Here is a 20,168-nt window from a genome sequence, read left to right on the forward strand (position 1 = left end):
ATCGACGATACATAAGACGACGAATAATGTAGCGAATTCAATGCAAGGCTGATTTAGGACTAGGCCGCCGCCTCGGTAGTCTCCTTTGCAGCTTCTGTGATATCCTCTTCTGCGTGGGCATCGTCGCCCAAGGCCTCCTTTGCCGCTGTATCGTTCTCTTTCGTCTCCGCACCGTTCTCCACATGTTCTTCTGTTTGTTCCTCTTTTCCCTCTTCTCCCGTCTCTTCCTTTGCACCCTTACTGCCCATGACGGTGGCGTTGATACTGACAGCACATGAATTAGCCATCGCTGAACCATTCACTACAGATAGCAGCCTTAGGGATACTCACGTCAGCATGACATGAACCTTCTCCTTCTCGCCCTCCACGCCTTCTTGATTCGGCAGCTCGATGGTAACGCGTTTGCTCCCCTTCCAGCCGTAGCTGCCGGTCGCGAACGTACTTGGGACGAGCGTCGTGGTTCCAACGAAGCCTGGGTCAACAGAAGCAACAGACGTGATCTCCTGGCCCTCGGGCTTGTCTGCCGCGTCGGGAAGAGGGGGCGGTGTGTGTGTGATGTTCACATGTAGCGGCATCGCGCGCGACTTGAACGCCGAGGCGGCGAGATTCACCTGGGTGATGCGGAGAGCATTCTGGAGTGAGGTATTGATGCTCGGAATGCGGAGAGACACGCGCACCTTGGGGCCTCTCTTACCTCCTCTGCCGCGGGTCTTGGGGCTTGCGCCTTCGGTCTTGGGCGCCTTTGCAGAACGGGTGGTGGGCCCATTCGTCTCGTCTTCTGCAGCGCGTTTCGTCCCTACCGTGAAATATTCAGTTGGCGGGCTCTACGGAATCTCGCGGACGACCTCACCAGCCATGGCTATTTCGCGGGGTGTGTTTGGGCTAGAGTAAGTCAGATAAAGAAAGAGGAAGGTGGGAAAAGGGGACTGGAGATAAAGTCGGGGTATTTGATGATATTTCTTGCGCGCGGGAAAAGGGGTCTTGGGTGGACAGACCCCATGACAACCGCGTGCGCATTCAACAAACTCCCTCTTGGAGTCGCGCCCTGTTGACGTAACGCGTCAGACGCGTCTGTGGCGCTGCACGTGATCCGCCGCTCCGGCATCCTTCAATAAGTAATGCATAGTACATGTAAACATACCCTACAGGGATTGAAGCACCATCACGCAACACTAGCAAGCCGCAAACCACAGAAACCCATAGCAGAGCGCATTCACCTCCTCGGGTCTCTTCTATCCCGAGCATCTGAAGTCGACCTCCATCGGTCTCGGTGTCCGTCGTACCCTCTGTCTCTTGCGCGTTCCCGGTCCCTCGAATCATCCCGCCTCCTCCTATCATACCCGTCCGCTGGTCGTCGCACGTCCCTATCGTCATCGCGGTTCCGTCTAGGCAGAGACCGAGAACGCGCCCGACGCGGTGGGCTGTCATCGGAACTGTCATCATCTGAATCCGTATCTGAATCCGTGTCCGAATCCGTGTCCGAAGAGTCGGATGACGAAGACTCCGCTTCCAGCATCGCTCTGCGCTGCTCCATAATAATTCTGGGGGCATTCTGTCGAAGCATAGGTCAGAAATCATCATAGAGTATCCCAATGTTCGATGTACCTTTAAGTGCTCGCGCATCTCCTCAGTCACAGCGCCCAGTCCGATACTGGTAAAATAGTTGATTGCGAACCTGGTGTCCTTCGGGTTATCCATAGGAAACATGCCTTTGCACGCCGCCTTGACTTCGGCATCCTTGAACCGCTCGACTAGTGTCTTTAATCCCATCGACTCGGTCACCTCATTCATCATGATCTTGATGAAAATACGACTACTTGATGTAGTGTCCTCTTCAGTGAGCTTAATGTGCTCTAGCGCGGCCCATGAGACCGAATCCGTGGCAAAAATATGCCCAAAGAAACGAGCAATATTCCGCAAGCGATTCGTCTCGTATCGGTGAATCGTTGTGTAGTAGTTGCCAAAAGCTTCCTCGAAGCAATCATGCCAAACTCGATTGAGTTTGCAGAAGCGCTCCCCAATCAGACCATAGAATGTAGAGTAGGACCGTTCTTGTGAACAGCATTCAATGATCATGTTGCACATTTCAATCTGTCTGACGATTAATCCAGCAGTCCGAAAATGAACGAATTTGCATACCTCTTGACCTTCTTTGACTTGAACTTTGAGCAGCTTGTGAACCGCTTCTTCATAACTGAGGGCATTCATGATGGTCAAATAAATCACTCGTCGCAAATTAATGAGATTGGTTTCCGTGCGGTCCTCGATGCCTTCCTTCTCCTCCACAGCTACAAGTCTGGATTTAGAAGGGATTCGCAAAATGTGAATGCTATGTGTCGACTCACCTTCTTCCTCATCTTCGTCGCTAGATTCCTCAGACCCGCTTCCTTCGTCCTCTGACTCTCCAAGGATCTCAGTTTTAATGGCTTTGTAACGTTCCTCATTCTCTGTGTATTTTGGATCAAACTTGAAGATGTCTGTCATTGCTGTCAGTGAATCAACTTTTCAAACCATGTTCGAGTACTCACTTAGGCCCTCCTGGACTTGAAGCTCTTCCTCTAGCTGAATTTGGTGTGTAATTTGATCATCTTCTTCAACCAGGTCAAGGCCCTCTGGAATGATAGGGTTGTCCTTGTATTTGTCCTTGCGCACCTGCATGAGCACCTCGATCATGTACTGCACACGATGACTGATGGTGCCTTCGTTCAAGACTGCTCGAAACCGCTCGAACACGGTCGCATTCGCTTTCGGTGAGTTCTCGGCAAGGAAAGCTCCAACCTCGCGGGTAAATCCGACAGCGATTTCGATAGAATCATCTGTGGGTCGTTCAAGGAGCAGGACGAGAATTTGCAGAGCAATAATCTCGTGCGCGACTCCTTGATTAACGAGATGCGCAATGAATGTCGTGGTGGAGTGGCATACAATCTAAAGAAGTTATCAACGCATAGTCACAACAATCAGAACGACGTAATGTACCTTGTCATTTCGCTTGAATGACCGCCGGAACTGGCTGATGAGGCGAGTCAGCACCAGCTCGCCTACCTGAGGTAACTTTGTGTTGATAATGGACACGAGGGCCGCAAAAACAGGCGTGAAAGGCAAACTTGCCGCCTGAGCCTTCATGACGCTGCGCGCGAAAAGACCCCTACCTCGAATAAGATTCTCCTCAAAAAGCTCCGGTACGATATGCTTTATGTTTGCGATGTTCACTCGATTGACAATACCAGTTATGGACTTGCGCAATGCGTCCCACGAGAGTCGCTGATACTCTGCGCTCGACTTGTCCTTCGATGCGGCTTCTTGCAGTGCACGTAGGCGGGCTGGGGGCATATACATGCCACCAGATCGAGTGTTCGTAAGCTTCGCAAATTCGGCTTTGGCGTCGAACTCCCTGTTTTTGTCCTTGTCCTCTCCCTTCTCCATCTTCTCCAGTTCAATTGCCGCCATGCGTGCGGCAAGCTGCTTCTCCCGCTCAGCACGACGTACAGGGTCAACATCGTTGACTTTTGGTACTTCAACAAGACGGGCAGGAGGAGCAGGAGACAACGACCTGCGCCGACTGGAAGGAGGTTGCTCCGAGTTCTCGAGTTCTCGAGAGCGGGACCTAAGAACAAATGAGAAGGGGTTAAATAGAAAATATGATAAAATATAGCGCACCTCTTGCGCTTTTGGAACTGACCATCTGGAAGGGCCGCAGGAGACATCACGGCGGTCGCCATTGTCGAAGATAAACTTGTCACTGCTGTATGTTGCAGAATAGGCGCCGAGCTGGCTCTTGCTTTGCGTGTGTTTGGTCACTCCTCCGTTTCTAGATCTCCTCGGTATTCCCTCGGGCATGCCACAATCATCCCCGCTTCTAACGCTCAGGCTCGTCCTAAGCCCATCAGTCTTGTTACTTCAACCATTGGTAGTCTCCTCGATTTTTTCCCTTCCAATTTATATCAACAGCTAGCTTGTACATATACCCATAGCCAGCTTATCCAGATAGTGCAGCACCGTGCGTCCCAGCCTGTCCAATAGAATCCACTCCGATTTGCTCTCCCACATCATATCGAATCTTTGGATCGACGACATGGAGCTACCTGCTATCACAAGAGTCAGTCTGCATTCCTCTTGTTTGTGGTGCACCATTCTTCATGACGGGGGCATCACAGGTTAGCAGATCGGTCATTCGGATCCTGGGTCAGGTATCGTACTGCGTCCTCATTTAGACCAGCATCGGATAAGTTGGACTTAATGGTCGCTTTAGAACCCTGGGACTTACACATTGCAAGGCAAGTTGTCTGATGCTCAATCGCCATTCACTTTCTGAAGGTCTTTCACAGGAACGAACACCTATTTGGTGGGGGAACAGAACCCTTACATCCTCATTGACACAGGCGAGGGGCGGGATGAATACATTCCTATTCTTCAGGGAGCGCTGCAGGATCCATCACACCACGTTCTTACAGACAAACCGCATGTCTCGGATATTGTTCTGACCCACAAACATCATGACCACTGCCAGGGCCTGCCTTCCGTTCTGCATCTGCTTCGACAGATGTGGCTCGACAATCCCAAGACGCGGTCTCTCCCATACAATCCTCCGCGCATTCACAAATACCCCCTCAGCGCACCCGACGGTAAACTTCAGTCTATCGTCGACTCACTATCGACCTTGCCTAATGGCTCGTTTTCTCCCGATCCCTCCGGTAAACCTATCCATGATCTCTACGATGCACAAAAATTGCCTGTGACCACCACATCACCCGATTCGAGCCGGTCTATCTTAGAGATCTTACATACTCCGGGACATACCTCCGATTCTATATGCCTCTACTATCCCCCCGACTGCTCCCTTTTCACGGCTGACACCGTTCTCGGACATGGCAGCTCTGTATTCGAGGTCCTTGGGATATATATGGCATCCTTGCGCAAGATCATTGCCTTCGGTGAGAATGGCGAGAAGTATGGTCCCGTGTATCCAGGACATGGGCCAGTGGTGTCGAATGGCTTGGGTCAGGTCACCACATATCTAAAGCATCGCGTAGCGCGGGAGACACAGATTTTGGAGGTGATTCAGAAGCCGCCTCCTTCGAACAGGTATTGGACGACGTGGTCCATCGTTTCGTCCATATATGCGGACTACCCAAGAGATTTATGGGAGGCCGCAGCGCGCAGTGTCGACATGCACTTGCACAAGCTGGAGAGCGACGGCCTAGTTGAGGGCCAAGGAGGGGAAGGGAAACACACTGAGTGGAACTTTATTGGATAAGCCTCATCGGTGATGGGCCACATATCGAGAATTCGATCCTATTCAGCCTATATAGAGATATCGTGGAATAATATTTGCCAGTCAGGATGTACTACATAACAATATGGGACGAGAACTCGGGAGGTATATGCGAATTACAGAGCATCAAAGTTGATGTGATGTGAGACTCGTCTGCGCTCGAGTTCGTCTTCCCTCTGTGATTGTGTGTATCTCAGCGAAGATGCATATAAAGCGAGCGTACGACCGTACCTTCTCGTTCAGATGGAGCACAAACACGATCACCGCTAGCAAAACAGTAGCAGCTACAACAGTCAGCATCACCCATGGGATCCATTCTCCCGGACGCAGATACAGTTCCCTCTTCCACGTATCATCTCCTTCCATTGGAGGAATGATAACCACTTTTGAATTTGGAACCACGCCCTCCATGTTGATATAATGCTTTTCGCTGTGCTTGGTTGAGCCAACGAACATGTTCTCAATGTAATTGTTGGTACGCCCCAGTCCGAAGTACGCGTACGGCGTGAGGAGTGACTGGTACGACGTTTGTGGAAGTTGGCCAACTGCACAGACTCAGTGCGATGATAAGGCGCCGGAGTGCACTCCTACTGACCTTCGGCTGCGGATCGGCGCCCGGACGTGTCCAACACCGTGTACTTGTAAGTTGCGCCAGAATAGCTGACGCCGAAGGGCTGAAGGATATTAGCCAACTCGAAAGTTGCTTATCAGCAAAGACATACATGATATGTCCCAGAGCCGTTCGGATTCTTGCAGAGGCCACTCCCGCATGCACCGTTCAGGACTAACCGAGTATGAGTTGTTGAGGATTGCTATCACCCATAAGACTCACCGATTGCCTTCAGGAAGAACGCATCATTATAGAAATTGTTCTGCACAAACAAGATGTTTCCCTGCCCCTGAGCACCCGTACGTTGTACCATAATATCCAGAGTGCCCTACAGCGTGTAAAACTTAGTCAAGACTTGCCCTACGGACATGGTTGACACTCACATCCTCATCCATGTCCAGCAACGTAGCAGATCGTGCATCCTGCACACTCCTGAGTACTTCTGCGCCTTTCTTGACATTTTTGAACCCCCGGCGGCCGTGGCCGTTCGAACCACAACCGCCAACCCCGGTACTACATGGAACAGAGAGTGCGAGTTGGGGCGTACGGGGGCTACCCGAGCCTGTGCCCGAAGCAACAATTGCCAGAATGTCGGGGAAGCCATCCTGGTTGGCATCACCTAACTTTAGAGTGACCGGAAGAGCGGGGTTCTGGGTCGTGTCCTGGACGAGCAGCGAAGCTGGGGTTGTCGACCCCGGAGCCGAAGAAAAGACATCGGACACAGGGAAGCGCACAAAAGCCTAGCAACGAAATGTTTACTGGCAAATGAATCAAACGAGGGGTGCACGACTTACGTCGTTACCGCTCCGTTGACTCAGGTCGAAGCGGAAATCCGGGTCGGCCGTACACAACTGATCTGGTGGACGACATATACGCTTGCCGTTTTGGACGCCCGAGCTCGTACTCGAGGAGCAAAGGGGTAACTGTTGGTTATATGCTATATTGATATAGCAGTCCTTGCCGATGCCTGTGCTTGACGACACTGATGAGCAGGTAGCAAAAACCATGTCGATGGTTCCATCTCGATCTAGAGCAAGGATATAGTAATAATCAGTGATGACACTTATTTTGCGAAAATGTGGTTGTACCAATATCTCCAAAGGAAATTGTCTGCGTCCCTTGAGGAAGTCGCTCCTGCTGCGCGAGAGCAAATCCATCATCCTTGTTATTGACCCAAATTTGGAAATATTTCCGCCCGTTGCCCTCGTCACAAACCAAGAATATATCTGCGACTGTGAGTAGTAGTATGGATGGCATAGAGTCGCGTACTGACCAGCTAAGCAGTCGCCATTCAAGTCGATTGCAGCATTGCTATGCGGATTCGCTAAGGTACACTGAGCACCGTTAAATTTTGGACGTTTACTGCGATAACATTAGGAATGTAATGATATATACAACAATTGATAGCTTACAGATTAAATACTGGGCTGTTCTGTTGCGACGCATTCCATACGTTCTCCCATACTTTGTAGGGGGCATTCCGATCAGGCGGCGAGGAGATTCCAAACAAATCTATCTTCATGTCGCCATTTAAGTCCATTGGTATGGGCTGGGCCAGTGTGGACGGGGTCGTTGAACTTGGATGCAGTTCTGTGCGTATAGATGTAGCACTAAGCAGATAGAAGCAGAAAGTGGAAGCATACCGAAGGCACCCCCTGGGCGGGCGACATATAATTGAATGGAAAGTTGACTACTAGACGCAGTTTGGCCCAACACAAGCAAATCTAGTCTTCCATCCTGCGTAAAATCTCCAGGCACAACGTTGTAGACCCTCCGTGGATGCCGGAAGACCGCAGACTTCTTGAACGTGTATTCATCTTACGCCTCGTCAGCGTGATGCCAAGTCAGAAATAGTACAGGCGTACCATGATCCCATAGATATACTGACATGGTTTGGCGGTCGGATGCAAGACCAAGTAAATCCAAGCTTAGATTGACCTAAGCACCACATCAAACGACTCACAAAGTGCGCTCACAACTGGTCGCCATTGAAGTCACCAAACGCGATTATAGTCTCGTCTGCATCGACACCTCTGGATCCTGCATCGAGAAGTGCATTTCCGCTGAATCTCTTCGGAGAGAATGGCCAGATTGCATCCGCGGGAGATATCAGTCGAACGAGAAGTAAGGCAGCTACAGGTAACCAGGATGATCTGAAACCCCGCATGCTATTGAAAATAGTGTCTAGCCAGGTTCCCAATGACTCGGGATTAGCGGAGGATAAGTTATGGATATAGTTGTGGCCAACCAGACACGAAGTGATGAGTCTGCGGTGTCGAACAAGAAAATGCGTGCAATGGACGGAAGCGTGTGGCAGAGGGTGCGGCTTTCTGATCAGACCTTCAAAGCTTCAGGCTTCAGAAATCAGCTGCGCAGGGTGCAAAGCCAGGCAAAGCCGTGGCCACCGTGACGATCGTGGTTTGGTGACCGACGGTAAATACCGAACAAAGCTCGAGAATAGGCGCACAAATAAATGGACCCGGAGCTCGGTAAATAGCTCGGGTTTGCGGCGACCGCAACATCTCTCGAGCCAATCTCGAGCGGAGCCAGAGATTATCCTCCTTCCGTGAATCAATGCAGCGAAATCGTTCGAAAAAGCTTCCTTGTCTCATGCCATTCTCACTTTTTGAGACATGCTACAGGTACAATGCTGCTGGGCAAGCCGGATGAGCAACGCCACAGTGGAGATCTTCCTGGTCGCTGTTCTCGGTTATGTTCCATTATTGTGCAGGCGCGGTAAGTTCGTAATTTTTGGTGTGGGTCAAAGCATTCTGAGGCCACCAAAGCTGGTCTCCACCGCGCTTTGACTGACATGAAGCAATATCGTGGCCCTTCGCCACGCTTGAAATATGGATACATCCCTTTAAAAGGAGGATGCATCTCTAACTTCTAGTCAGCATCAACTTCACCGACTATGAGCAAGCAAAGCCCCGCCAACAGAGAAGTGCGACTGGAGTTCCAATCGCCGTCTACTCCCCGCCCAGCAATTACCGACCAGCCCGTGAGTCCTTGGCTTTTATTATTGTTTCCAAAGCTACAAATCTAACAGGCGCAGGCTCGACCATCGGCTCGAGGTGTCCGTGATGGGCGTATCACGAAAAATAAGGCAGCACCTTCCATATTTTTACCATCGCCAAAGAAATCGAAAGGTAGGAGCAAGCCATTCTAGAGCGATTCGTATGATTCGTTGACTTTCTCGCTTCATGCAGGTGATCCCACGATCAAGCTGGATGTAGAGACGAAGCCAGGAAGGCGGGTGTTGCATGCCACCATCGCCCAATATGCGCACGAGCATAAATTTACGCGACACAACGGGACCATCAGTGGTGATGTTGTACGTTACACCAAGGTATGCAATGCAATTATGCCCTGGCTACGCATCTTATTTCTCTGTCAGAACGGATACCTTCCAATTGTGGTTTTGTCTCGTATAAATTGCTTTGGTGCTGAACAAGTTCCGGGCGGCGCGGATGGCTACGTTTATTCCGACTCAGCAGTACTGCCAGAGGTTCAGAAATATCCCTCTTTCCACTTATTTGTCCATACCACGCATGGCGGTACAAATAAACATGACGCCGCCATATATCGTGGGGTATATTCTGCGCAGATTACACAGACGTTAATGCCATCAAGCGAGATTTTGAAGTCTACAAAAGTGGTGAGTGAGTTGGAAGTGTATAACTACATCATTCTAAGCACAGCATTTGACAGGAACGTGAGACCTTGAATTGGTTCGAAACAACTCGGGATCGAAACATTAGCACGGCATCATTTACGCAAAGGAACGCAGATGACCGCCGGTTGCCCTTGGTTAATCTGAAGTACCACAGATTCGATCACACATTTTGGAATGTAATACGACAAGTGGACGGGACTCTGTCAGTACAAGTATCTCCTTCCTCGAGACCTGTATCTCCACTCCAGGGACGAACTTCTCTCGAGGGGCGGATTTCCCCTCTCATGACCAGGAAGCCCCAAAACAAGATTAGACAGGCTAACAAAGAATTCGATAAAGCCTATCCAAAATCTAGGTAATGAGAACCTTCCGATGAGTTATACAAGCTTGATCTGTGTCGGTATATCTGTATGTTATGTCTATGTCTTAGTAGGATCTACTTATGCCTCCGCTGTGTCATCTACTTATCCATTTGTTATATCATCCGCTTATGCCACCGTGTTCTTACAATATCTGCTCTATACCGCTCTAGACTTGTCCAATTTGTAATAGGTTTCTGCACGTTCCGTCAGCCGAGATTCAAACATTGCAATTTGAAGCCGAAACGCAGGGCGCCAAATGGCTGAGAAGGAAGCTATGCCGCTGCGCGATTGACACACCGCGTACAAACACTGGCTTTAGCGTGCATTGAAGTCTCCACACGCTCACACACGCTGCCTCTTCTTCAACTCATGGGTATTAGATACCCCCTTAACCCAATTGAAAGCTATATGAACTACACAAGTTCTGAGGTAAACAATGTAGCAGCAGGACATCCCGAGCAGCGCACGACGGCTGGACACATCCATGCTCCGAATTCATGAAAGACAGAACAACAAGGAAACCAGGCAGGGGGCAGGATGTGTGTATTGGAGCTGAGCAGTAACGGAAGGCGAAAGAAACACATATATCGGAATCGTGGCATCGAGGTAGGCTCATGATACGACGGGTAACATGCGGCATGCTTGTCATCCTCAGACAATGACGCAATGGCGCTTCTTCTTGAAGACCGGTGGTTCGAGAGCAGCGACAATAGCCTGTTTTCACGATGAAACATCAAGCAAGTTGAGAGTAGCCATAATCGCACTCACCTCATCGAACACGTTCTTCAAACCCTTCTGCGTCAATGCTGAGCACTCCACATACTTAACCGCTCCGAGTTCCCGAGCAAGTCGCTCGCCCTGTTCGCTCGTTACCGGCCGCTGCTTTTGTCTTGCCAACTTCTCCAGTACCTGAGGATCGTCTCGTAGATCGATCTGCGTGCCGACGATGAGGCAAGGAACGCCAGGACAGTGATGGTGAACCTCTGGGAACCATTTCTCCTTGACGTTCTCAAAGGATGCTGGTGAAGTCACACTGAAGCAGACTAAAAAGACGTCCGTTTGTGGGTATGACAATGGCCGAAGACGATCGTAATCCTCCTGACCTGTGAATGTAAACGTCTAATCATCGAACAGTTTGAGTCGGGTGGGACCACACATACCGGCCGTATCAAACAGTCCCAATGTATACGGGTCATCACCAATCATGACAGTGACAGCATAGTTGTCGAAGACCTGTCACTACATATGAACACCTGTCCTCTCAAAGGTTATCGAGTAAGCTGATACGCACAGTCGGAACGTATTCACTTGGGAATTTATTCGTTGTGTACGAGATCAGCAGGCAAGTCTGCCAGCATACACAGGGTGCACCGGCGATCAACTGTGGGCCAGCATGCACATGGACGACACGACGCACCTTGCCGACCGCACCGTCACCAACTACTACACATTTGATCGTCTGCATAGTTCAGGAGATGTTCTAAAATCTGAGGCAGACGTCGGAAACTAGGAGAGGCAAGTTAGTGTGAGCTGAAAGAATTCGAGACCGGTCTTGCGAGGCGCGCGCCATTGGTGCCTCTCTATAGCCGACGTGGTAGCAACACAGCCTTCCGACACAAGTACCGAGGGCCTGAACTGCAGCGGATGAGCCCTCACCTTGTAGTATATATCTTGCGGCTGCAGCTGGAGAATAGCACAGGAAAAGGTTCTATCTGTAAAATGGAACCAAAACGTGGTCTCAGACCAACCTGAACACGCGGTTACTGCGCCTGGTTTCCTGGGACGCGACGCGCCGAGAGGACGAACCTGAGGGAAGGGCAAGCGAGGCGAGAGTGAAGCTTGACGTTGACGACGTGGGCCGCGACGAGCAAGTGAACGAGTGCGACTGCCTGGCTGCCTCGCGGAGTCCTAACAACAGTTGACCGTCTCACCGCCCTCCGCGGCATGCCTGCCCTGAATTGGGTTCTCGCCACATTCCGCTCCCGACCAACATTCCACAAGTCGGGAAACTCCCAATCGGTCTCAAAAAATTATCTACAGAGAAACTTACTGAACTCCCGGCTCATAATGCTCAAATTAGAGAGCATCGGGCCCACTGAAATTTTTCTCTAATTTTTTTTCTCGGAAAGAGACTCGAACCAGTTCGATCTAGTGTCATCAAATCGAACCGATCGCTTCGAACCACGTCGAGTGCTGCTCGCTGCCAAATATGGAACTTGCACAACATGTCGTCGACGGTGACGGTGATAGAGCCGTCCAGGTGGGGAAACATATATTCGAATTGTCGCCGGCTGCTAACAGTTCGTGGTCAGATGGAAGAATCTTCCACCGCCCCCAGGATTCGGTGTGTCGAGTACTTCGGTGCGTCCTCCTTCGTAGCCTGAGCCACTTGCTAAAGCTGTTCATGTTCAGTCTAAGGCTACAAGCAAGGCGCCGGCATCTACAACAGCATCATATGAAACACTGAAGAGCAAGCGGGCATGGGACTTTGCTATTTCTCCTGCAAAGTCGCTCCCAATGCAGGGGTTCATGCTCTACATGTCTGGGGGCGGTGTCCAAATATTCAGTATGGGGATTGTATTCATGTTGCTCAGTAGCCCTTTCAAGAATCTCGCGGGAATCAACACTGGTTAGCGTCTCCTTCACTGACAGACTTTACATCTTCATAATCACGCGATGAATAGCCTTCGCCCCCTTTGCGCCCCGCTCCTCCCAGGCAGATGCATTGTCAACACTCGCTTTACCCAAAGTCGTGTATTTATTGTGTAACCTCCTCACTCTGGCTCTTGGTCTCTGGAAATGTCGGTCAATGGGTCTACTACCAACTGGTACAGGTGATTGGCTAGCTTTTGAAACAAGAGGCTTGGTGCGTGTTCTGGGTTTGGTTCATCGCGCAATTTGACATTAACGATGAATCGTGACAGCCCGCCGAGATGTCGTTGCTATAAAGCCCGCTACTTAGCCTTAAAAACAAAACGCCATTTCCTTGACATGCAATTTCACAACACCTTATACTTGTATGGGTGGTGTATTCGAAACAAGATTGGGTACTTCGTGGACAGGATGTGGCAGCTTAATCTGTTGAACTAGCATGGGAGTTCGTAGACGACTGGTTATAACGTGTGGACAATAACGACGTCATCCAGACCCTGTGGTTTCGAGTGATTTGCTGTGCGTATGCAGGATTTTGTAGCACTCATCACAGGCGTGTTCCATTGAGGATGATGTCGAGAATGATCCTGAAGCTATCTATCCATATATCGACTTAGTCCATGCGCTTTCAGGTTCGAGATTCGAGGACAATGCGAAGACATTTGCCGAAAACAGTACCGATTATATGATCATATCCATAATAGCGGTGAATTATTGTTGTTGGCACCCTATAAGATGGGAGGATATGGGGAGCACAGATCAATCGCATCAACCTGCGCTGGAGCTAATACAGTCGCATCCGAGTGGGCTCTACGTGCAGCTCGACCTTGATAGCGACATCACATGGATTGGCACACCTTGGCTGGTTCAGAAAAGACTGGGAGATCTAGACAGTGAACAGGTCACTTCAAGGACCTGCTAGTCCTATCCGAGATAATCTTATTATCTCGACTATCTAGCCGTCTTGTGGGACGGCGCGCAGACTTCGAGCTCCGAGATGGCTTCCGGTTATTCGTAGAGATGAAAGATGTCGAGGAAGCAACTCACCGGCCACCGATACATGTGCCATTGGGTCCATTCGCAACATCGCCGCTCTCCTTCGGCGACCCGGGTAGCCTGCTGGGGAGACCAGTCCTCTATAGCGTTTGTCCACGAGATCAACGAGCATGAATTCGTGTTCTACAACGACGTCCGTAGGGTTTGCATCGAGTCATGGATCGTCATCTTCAGAGACGGCGCTGGAAAAGGCCTGCTGGGTATGGGAGGTGAGCAAGTGAGCGAGGTCGAGACTTGAGAGAGCCAGCTTCGCTGTTCAGCCACCTGACCTCGTCGTCACTCCGACTCTCGTCTGGGACGGCTCGGGATTCAGGCCATCCTGATTTCTTACCCGGCTCAGGATCCCTTCGAGCTGGGATCGCTCGGATTCCGCGACGAGGGGCCGTTGGCAAAGTACATATAACATATACACTGCTTCTATCCTATCGCAATCCCCTTGTCGCAATCTCCTCATCTATCTGATCCCTCCCTGCTGCTCTTCCTAAGTCTCTACCGATGGCTGCCCAATCCCGCCCATCGAAGGGGACGGCGGGGTCGCCGCTTCGCGTTGCGACGAACTCCTTCGAGATCGTTCGCCGTCCTAGGGCGACGTATTACCATTACGATGGTAGGTCTCTTCATTGCTAATTATTGATCTGTCCCCGTATGATACTGGCTTACATCCGACATAGTTGGTAAGCACTCGGCAGCTCGGTATCCGAGACATGATTTGACATTCTAAACTAGACATAAAACCAGAAGTCGGCAAATCTCATCGCGCGCATGAGATTATCTACAAGTTACAGGAAGATAACCCTCAAGTATTTACCCCACGGGCTGTATATGACGGCCGTGCAAACCTCTTCTCGACAAGAAACATCAATTCGGGGGAGGTATGAATGATACTCATCTTTGAATAGCAAGTTTTGATGTAATCTGTGATTAAGTATACTGTCACTATGTCCAGAATCCCAGGCCGAGGGGTATTTACTATCAAAATTATGCGGGTTGCGACAATCCGGCCGAGGCACGCCACATCGCGATTGTTTCTGCTATTTTCTCATACTACCCTAGTGACATCGACCAACTGACCATGCCGGGAGGCGCCGGCGCGAATACAAATACAATGGCAGTCAACTTGCTACAAATAATAATTCGCCAAGCACCAAATATGTGTGTTGGGAGTCATGGTCTAAATGCATCCTGCGTCACTGATTGAGTCTGCCTGTAGACGTCATGGATTTAGTCCCGATGCTCGATCTTTCTTCACCAGCAGCCATTCGAAAGATCTTGCCCAAGGGCTGCAGGCGTGGCATGGTTTTTTCCAGTAAGCAATGGTCCATACTTTCCTAGGGCCATGCAAATTGACGTCTTGGTTGCAGGAGTGTTCGGCCGGTCTTAGGTCGCCTCTTGATCAACGTTGATGTGGCCAATGCAGTTGTGTGAATGCGATTCCAATACAGTTTCCCCCGTCCCACGCTCACTTAATGCAGATATGCACCCGGACCTCTGGAGACGTTAGCAATGAGGTTTCTCAATCTCCGCGATGTGCGCGATCTCGATCGTGTTCGTCCAGGGTCCCCCGAATGGCAAAAGCTGCGACAATTCCTCAAGGGGGTCTCTGTGACATTGAAAACGACGCGATCAGTCAGAGCGCGGCCTATCAAAGACCTCGTGGCGCAGGGCGGACTATTTGAATTTGAGAAGGATAATAAGATAACCACTGTTCAGGCAAGCAACATCCTTATCGGCGTAATTGTGCTCTAACCTTTTAAATCTACTTAGGAACATTTTCAGCAGCACCACAATATAAGATTGCGCTTCCCGAAGATTTTTGGAGTCCGTATTGGGAAAGATGCAGTGTTACCCGCGGAAGTGTGCACCGTTGCGCACGGCCAGGTATATAAGAAGAAGTTGTCACCCGAAATGCAAAGCAATTTTTTGAAGTTTTCGACACAAAGGCCGGACGCGCGGCTTAGACAAATTCAGGAGGGAATCAGTGGTCCGGTAGGTAAGAATATCAAGGATGTATCAGAGTCCTGATTTGCGGAATTGTAGACCCAGGTTTTAGATTATGCAACATCCCATTTCATTCAAGAGGCAGGTATGGAAATCGGGACGATGCCCATCAATATCAATGGGCGCGTTCTTCCCACACCCTCGATCAAGTATCAAAATCAAGTACTGGTAAGTTCTGTGTCGTCCGTTAGAATCACTTGGTGAACATATGTCTCAGAACCTAATAGCGAAGTCCGGCAAATGGAATGTTGTTCGACAGCGTTTGGAGAAGCCCGGCACGCTCAATGCCTGGGCGATCGTCGTGTTCGATCAGCAAGCGAATACTAACGTGGTACAAGGCTTTGTCAGAAAGTTGCAGGGAAACCTCGCAAGTCTCGGTGAGCCAACTGATACGTCGTGCCTGTCTCAACTCATGTCTCACTGCTATATTCAGGGATTAGTATGTTTTCATGACCTAATTTCCTCCTGTTAGTCCTAATCTATGTCTACAGCGACACGAGGGGAACCCTTCATTGCGGAAGGCCACCCTTACCAAGTAGAAGATGTGAGTTTGTATTTCTCACATCCTAGCTGCTTGTAACGGTCTGCCAGTCGCTTCAACATGCGGCATCGCAGAGTGTTAGAGGAGCCCCTCCCGGCACGGCGCCCAGTCTGCTCCTTGTACTTTTACCTAATAGCGCCGCCGAGATCCGCCGGAAGGTTAAACACTGGGGTGACGTGACGGTAGGTGTGCCGACTCAGTGCATTGTAAGTCTGAACATACACCTTGTCAATCGAAAGGGTACTCATGCTGCGTAGCGCCAGGGAAAGTGGGAACCTGCCAAGGACCAATATTGCAACAATGTCGCACTGAAGCAAGTGGCACAGTCTCCTAATAATCAATTTTTCATTAATGATTACCTCCAGAATCAATGCAAAGATCGGGGGTGTGAACTCAGTCTTGGCTACAACCTTAATGCCAGCAGGTACCATGGTGATCGGTATGTACACGGTGTGGATTGTGCTGTTCTCGGAGTACCCATAATTCTGCAGGCGCCGATGTCGGGCACCCAGGGCCCGGCGTTAAGGATCGTCCTTCGGTGACCGGCCTTGTCGCTTCTGTCGACGCAGAGGCGACACGGTACACTGCATACGCTGGAGTCCAGGAGCCCCGTACCGAGATTATCGCCAATTTAGCAGATATGTTGAGAGTAAGTCTGTCACCCCGTCGCTCTGCATTTCTCTTAGCAGAACTCATGTACGCAGAGCGCTATCCGCGACTTCGTAATGTATTGGAAAGGTAGATATCCGTTGAATATCGTGTTCTATCGCGATGGTGTTTCGGAAGGCGAATATGCCCAGGTAGCTGCGCAAGAAGTCAATGCGATCAATGGTATGTGGTGGTATGTATCACAGGGTAATCCCTAGGTGAACGAGCTCCTAGAGGTGCTTCTGTCGCTGCCACAGCTCAATCCTAAGGGTGAGTGGCTCCCGGGCACGAAAGCCTACCAGCCAGGGGCCAAACCGAAGCTGGTCTTCATCGTGGTCGGCAAAAGGCAAGTTGTGTACAACGCTATTTTCGCGTGATGTTCTTTATGATTGAGTCGACGTGGCTGTTAGGCATCACATCCGCTTCTTCCCATTGCAGGCGTAAGACTCTCGAATCCGGATACTGAACGAAGCAACTTAAATCCTATGTTTCATAGAGGAGAAGCCGACAGCTCGGGCAACTGCCCTCCGGGTTTCGTTGTAGATGACCAGATAACAAACGCAATGTATCCTGATTTTTATCTGCAATCTCACAGTGGCATTCAAGGAAGTAAGTCTTCTGGCTTGCGCATCTTGTACATCCCGAAATGACTCACTCTCGCTGACAGCGAGCCGACCGTCACATTACATAGTGATCGAGAACGAGCTTGGTCTGACCGCAGACATGTAAGTTTTCTTCCCTGCGAGGTATGTCACATCCCGACTGCCTATCCCAGCTATCAAGACCTTTCGTTTAAATTGTGCCATGTATATGCGAGTGCGACTCGTTCTGTGTCCATTCCGGCTCCGGTTTACTGTAAGTTATTTGGAGCCGTGCATGTACATGATCACTGATACGTTTCTAGACGCTGACGTATGCGCACTTATCTTTGCGCATGTTTCTTGTGAGCTAACCGCTATTTTAGCGTGTCTGCGCCCGCGCCGAGAACCACTTCAGCGAAAGCTTGCGTTTCGGTGAATCTGATGCTGGTACGACAGTTAGCGGACCGGACCCACCGTTTGAGCTGGAGCGCTGGCAAAATGGCTTTAATATTGGCCGGTTGAACCGCCAAATGTTCTTCCTGTAGCTGCTTATCAGGCTGTATGTGGCTTGGTCTGCTGGCACCTGAAGCTGTGGGCTGGTCTGTCTTCTATGTCATCTCTGTTTTTGCTTTCCGCTCTTGCTGCTACCTTTTCTTGTGTGATGATGGCGCTTCCCTTCGGTTTTTACCTGTTCACTGGCGTTATTTTGCTTGGTTACTCTGTCGAGAGGCTTTGGCGCGGGAACTCTGATCCAAGAATGCGTATCGATGGAGCGGGTTGTCGATCATGTATTTTCGTGTACGATGTGTAAGATAGCTTTAGGAACTAAGATTTGGAATGGATGGATGTGATACCGTATTTTCGAGAAACATTCGACAACCTGACTGCACACTTTCATCATTGTTCAATGGGGGAGAGCGCATGCGTGATATCAACTCATAGGCTCGCTCTGCAAGTACACATCACATTGCATACAGCCGCTTGCTCTAGAGTCCCTCTGCCTTTAATTCTCCCACTATCTTCGTCAACGCATCCTTCCTCATTGGAATCCATAACGCTTCTCCCGCACCTGCGCTCGAGATGACAACGGACACTACTACCCCGTGATCCCTGAACTCCCCCAACAACGCACGCAGCGCGGTGTCGCTCGTCGCCACGAACTCATCCCGCGCCGCGTTGAAAAGTCGTTCATAATCGTATGCTTCTGTCTGTGCCTGTGCCGCGCCACCTGCGCCAGAGGACTCAGCCATGAGTTCGAGCTGTCTGCTCCCCAGGAGAACGAATAGCCGCCGCGCCTTTTGGGTCACACTCGCAAGTACATGCCGGGCTGCGCTTTCTGAAATGATAGCTGTACCCGCCCCACCAGCGTGGCCCACGCCGGCACCCGCCGTGCGCTTGAGAGAAGAGGATAATGAAACCGCACCAGGATCCGCCCTGGCAAGCTCAAAGTCATACGGCGCGAGCGTCGTGAGGTCGTGCCAAAGCCATGCGAAGCCGCGCCGCGGGAGCATGTCCGCCCAGGCTTGAGTGCCATCAGGTTGCCCATCGGAAGCTCTTGCTTTGCCTTTTGCCGTCCCTCTCACTTTCGTCCGCCTGTGTTGCGGCGAGTACGGCGATTCCGCCTTGCGTGCGAACAACTCAGAGAGCGTCCAGCGTGAGGGTGCGGCGATGTGGTCGATAGATGCGACGATGTGGATGCGAGGAGCGAGTGCGAGCTGGGCGAGACACGCGTTCGCTTTCGTCGTACGCAAGCCGGGACCGTCGATGTTATGTATGACTAGAAACAGTCTTGACGCATTGGCCTCTTCTCCCTCCACTGAACGCGAGAAGTAGTCGAAAACGCGCTGCGTCTGCGCATCCACACTTGTCGATGTCGCACCCTGTCCCGCGCTCTGGCCCAACTCCTCCGCGTCCTGCAGTGCCGGGATCTGCTCTACCGAGCTGAGCAGCTCTTTCAGCGCGAAGCCGGGCTGGAACGCATTCGCTACAACGACATGGTGCCGCCCTTTCCCCTGTGCCGCGAGTGCGCGTGCAAACGCGTTGAGCACACACCGCTTTGAGCCGTACCCGTAGAACAGCAAATTGAATCCTTCGTCCAGCTCTTGCGCGTAACGCGCGAACAGCGGACGCTGTGCTGCGGGGTCCTCCCACAGCCGTGTCCTGGAAAGGGAGAGGGACGGCACGCGCTGTGCTCGCGCCTCTGCGCGTGCGAGTGCGGCGGTGTACTCTTCTGGTGAGAGTGGTGCGACAAGGTCGGAGAAAACGGAGGCGGACGTGCGAGACGGCTTGGAGGCGTGCAGGAAGTAGCTGTCGAACGTGGTCGGCGCGGTGAGCCCAGAATGGAATGGGTGGACGTCGTCGTCGTCGTCGTCATCGTCATTGTGGTCGCCAGCATAGACCCCAGAAAGCGCGGAGGACGGACGGGAGGAAGCAGACGGCGCGGAGGACGCCCAGCCTTCGAGCTCCTCGTCCTCGTCTGCAGACGAGGTGGCGTGTGCGTCGGTGTAGTCAGAGAGCATTGTAGGGGCGTGGAAGGGTTCAGCGTAGAGAAACCTATATCGACCGGTGGAGACAGAACGCAGCCACGGCCACAGAGATTGAAACAAACATCGTCCGTCTCCGGGTGGTTCTCGAGGGAAACGCAGTGGTGGCGGCAATTTCCCTGTTTGGTTCTCTCATCTCAACCGTACTCAGCCTTGTCCGGAATTTTTATTCAAAGCTGTCTCTGAGCCGCCTCTGCGCATATATGCTAGTGCCGGAGTTGTGGCTCCA

General features: G+C 51.1%; 8 protein-coding genes across 8 annotated transcripts; 4 read left to right on the forward strand and 4 right to left on the reverse strand.

Moving 5' to 3' along the window:
• Positions 1-59: 59 nt before the first annotated feature.
• On the reverse strand, positions 60-3,719 carry FIBRA_08012 (uncharacterized protein; the record flags this gene model as incomplete). The annotated part of the gene is made up of 10 exons (XM_012329672.1): positions 60-264; positions 331-796; positions 851-882; positions 1,284-1,552; positions 1,606-2,091; positions 2,140-2,288; positions 2,346-2,477; positions 2,529-2,925; positions 2,977-3,604; positions 3,658-3,719. 10 exons carry the CDS (start codon positions 3,717-3,719, stop codon positions 60-62), a joined length of 2,826 nt encoding a protein of 941 aa, XP_012185062.1.
• An 821-nt stretch (positions 3,720-4,540) lies between these two features.
• Positions 4,541-5,254, forward strand: FIBRA_08013 (uncharacterized protein; the record flags this gene model as incomplete). The annotated part of the gene is made up of 1 exon (XM_012329673.1): positions 4,541-5,254. The coding sequence occupies one exon, from the start codon at positions 4,541-4,543 to the stop codon at positions 5,252-5,254; it is 714 nt and encodes a 237-aa protein (XP_012185063.1).
• A 134-nt stretch (positions 5,255-5,388) lies between these two features.
• Positions 5,389-8,049, reverse strand: FIBRA_08014 (uncharacterized protein; the record flags this gene model as incomplete). Its single annotated transcript, XM_012329674.1, has 13 exons — positions 5,389-5,448; positions 5,504-5,817; positions 5,868-5,946; positions 5,995-6,056; positions 6,105-6,210; positions 6,266-6,622; positions 6,677-6,909; positions 6,971-7,108; positions 7,156-7,244; positions 7,295-7,472; positions 7,526-7,699; positions 7,748-7,809; positions 7,859-8,049. 13 exons carry the CDS (start codon positions 8,047-8,049, stop codon positions 5,389-5,391), a joined length of 2,043 nt encoding a protein of 680 aa, XP_012185064.1.
• A 747-nt stretch (positions 8,050-8,796) lies between these two features.
• FIBRA_08015 (uncharacterized protein) lies at positions 8,797-9,609 on the forward strand (the record flags this gene model as incomplete). Its single annotated transcript, XM_012329675.1, has 4 exons — positions 8,797-8,883; positions 8,938-9,031; positions 9,092-9,231; positions 9,280-9,609. 4 exons carry the CDS (start codon positions 8,797-8,799, stop codon positions 9,607-9,609), a joined length of 651 nt encoding a protein of 216 aa, XP_012185065.1.
• Positions 9,610-10,571: 962 nt separating this feature from the next.
• Positions 10,572-11,385, reverse strand: FIBRA_08016 (uncharacterized protein; the record flags this gene model as incomplete). Its single annotated transcript, XM_012329676.1, has 5 exons — positions 10,572-10,634; positions 10,689-11,023; positions 11,081-11,153; positions 11,212-11,268; positions 11,338-11,385. 5 exons carry the CDS (start codon positions 11,383-11,385, stop codon positions 10,572-10,574), a joined length of 576 nt encoding a protein of 191 aa, XP_012185066.1.
• A 760-nt stretch (positions 11,386-12,145) lies between these two features.
• Positions 12,146-12,554, forward strand: FIBRA_08017 (uncharacterized protein; the record flags this gene model as incomplete). The annotated part of the gene is made up of 3 exons (XM_012329677.1): positions 12,146-12,180; positions 12,233-12,281; positions 12,333-12,554. The coding sequence occupies 3 exons, from the start codon at positions 12,146-12,148 to the stop codon at positions 12,552-12,554; spliced, it is 306 nt and encodes a 101-aa protein (XP_012185067.1).
• Positions 12,555-14,123: 1,569 nt separating this feature from the next.
• On the forward strand, positions 14,124-17,941 carry FIBRA_08018 (uncharacterized protein; the record flags this gene model as incomplete). The annotated part of the gene is made up of 22 exons (XM_012329678.1): positions 14,124-14,235; positions 14,355-14,500; positions 14,575-14,780; positions 14,839-14,934; positions 14,990-15,049; positions 15,101-15,359; positions 15,393-15,614; positions 15,666-15,794; positions 15,844-16,003; positions 16,060-16,065; positions 16,118-16,170; positions 16,218-16,373; positions 16,425-16,599; positions 16,659-16,816; positions 16,872-16,998; positions 17,050-17,170; positions 17,226-17,255; positions 17,312-17,424; positions 17,483-17,540; positions 17,591-17,670; positions 17,720-17,727; positions 17,780-17,941. 22 exons carry the CDS (start codon positions 14,124-14,126, stop codon positions 17,939-17,941), a joined length of 2,637 nt encoding a protein of 878 aa, XP_012185068.1.
• A 441-nt stretch (positions 17,942-18,382) lies between these two features.
• FIBRA_08019 (uncharacterized protein) lies at positions 18,383-19,915 on the reverse strand (the record flags this gene model as incomplete). The annotated part of the gene is made up of 1 exon (XM_012329679.1): positions 18,383-19,915. The coding sequence occupies one exon, from the start codon at positions 19,913-19,915 to the stop codon at positions 18,383-18,385; it is 1,533 nt and encodes a 510-aa protein (XP_012185069.1).
• Positions 19,916-20,168: the final 253 nt, after the last annotated feature.

Source organism: Fibroporia radiculosa (genome assembly GCF_000313525.1).
Source record: "Fibroporia radiculosa TFFH 294 genomic supercontigs, scaffold22166, whole genome shotgun sequence".
NCBI lineage: Eukaryota > Fungi > Basidiomycota > Agaricomycetes > Polyporales > Fibroporiaceae > Fibroporia > Fibroporia radiculosa.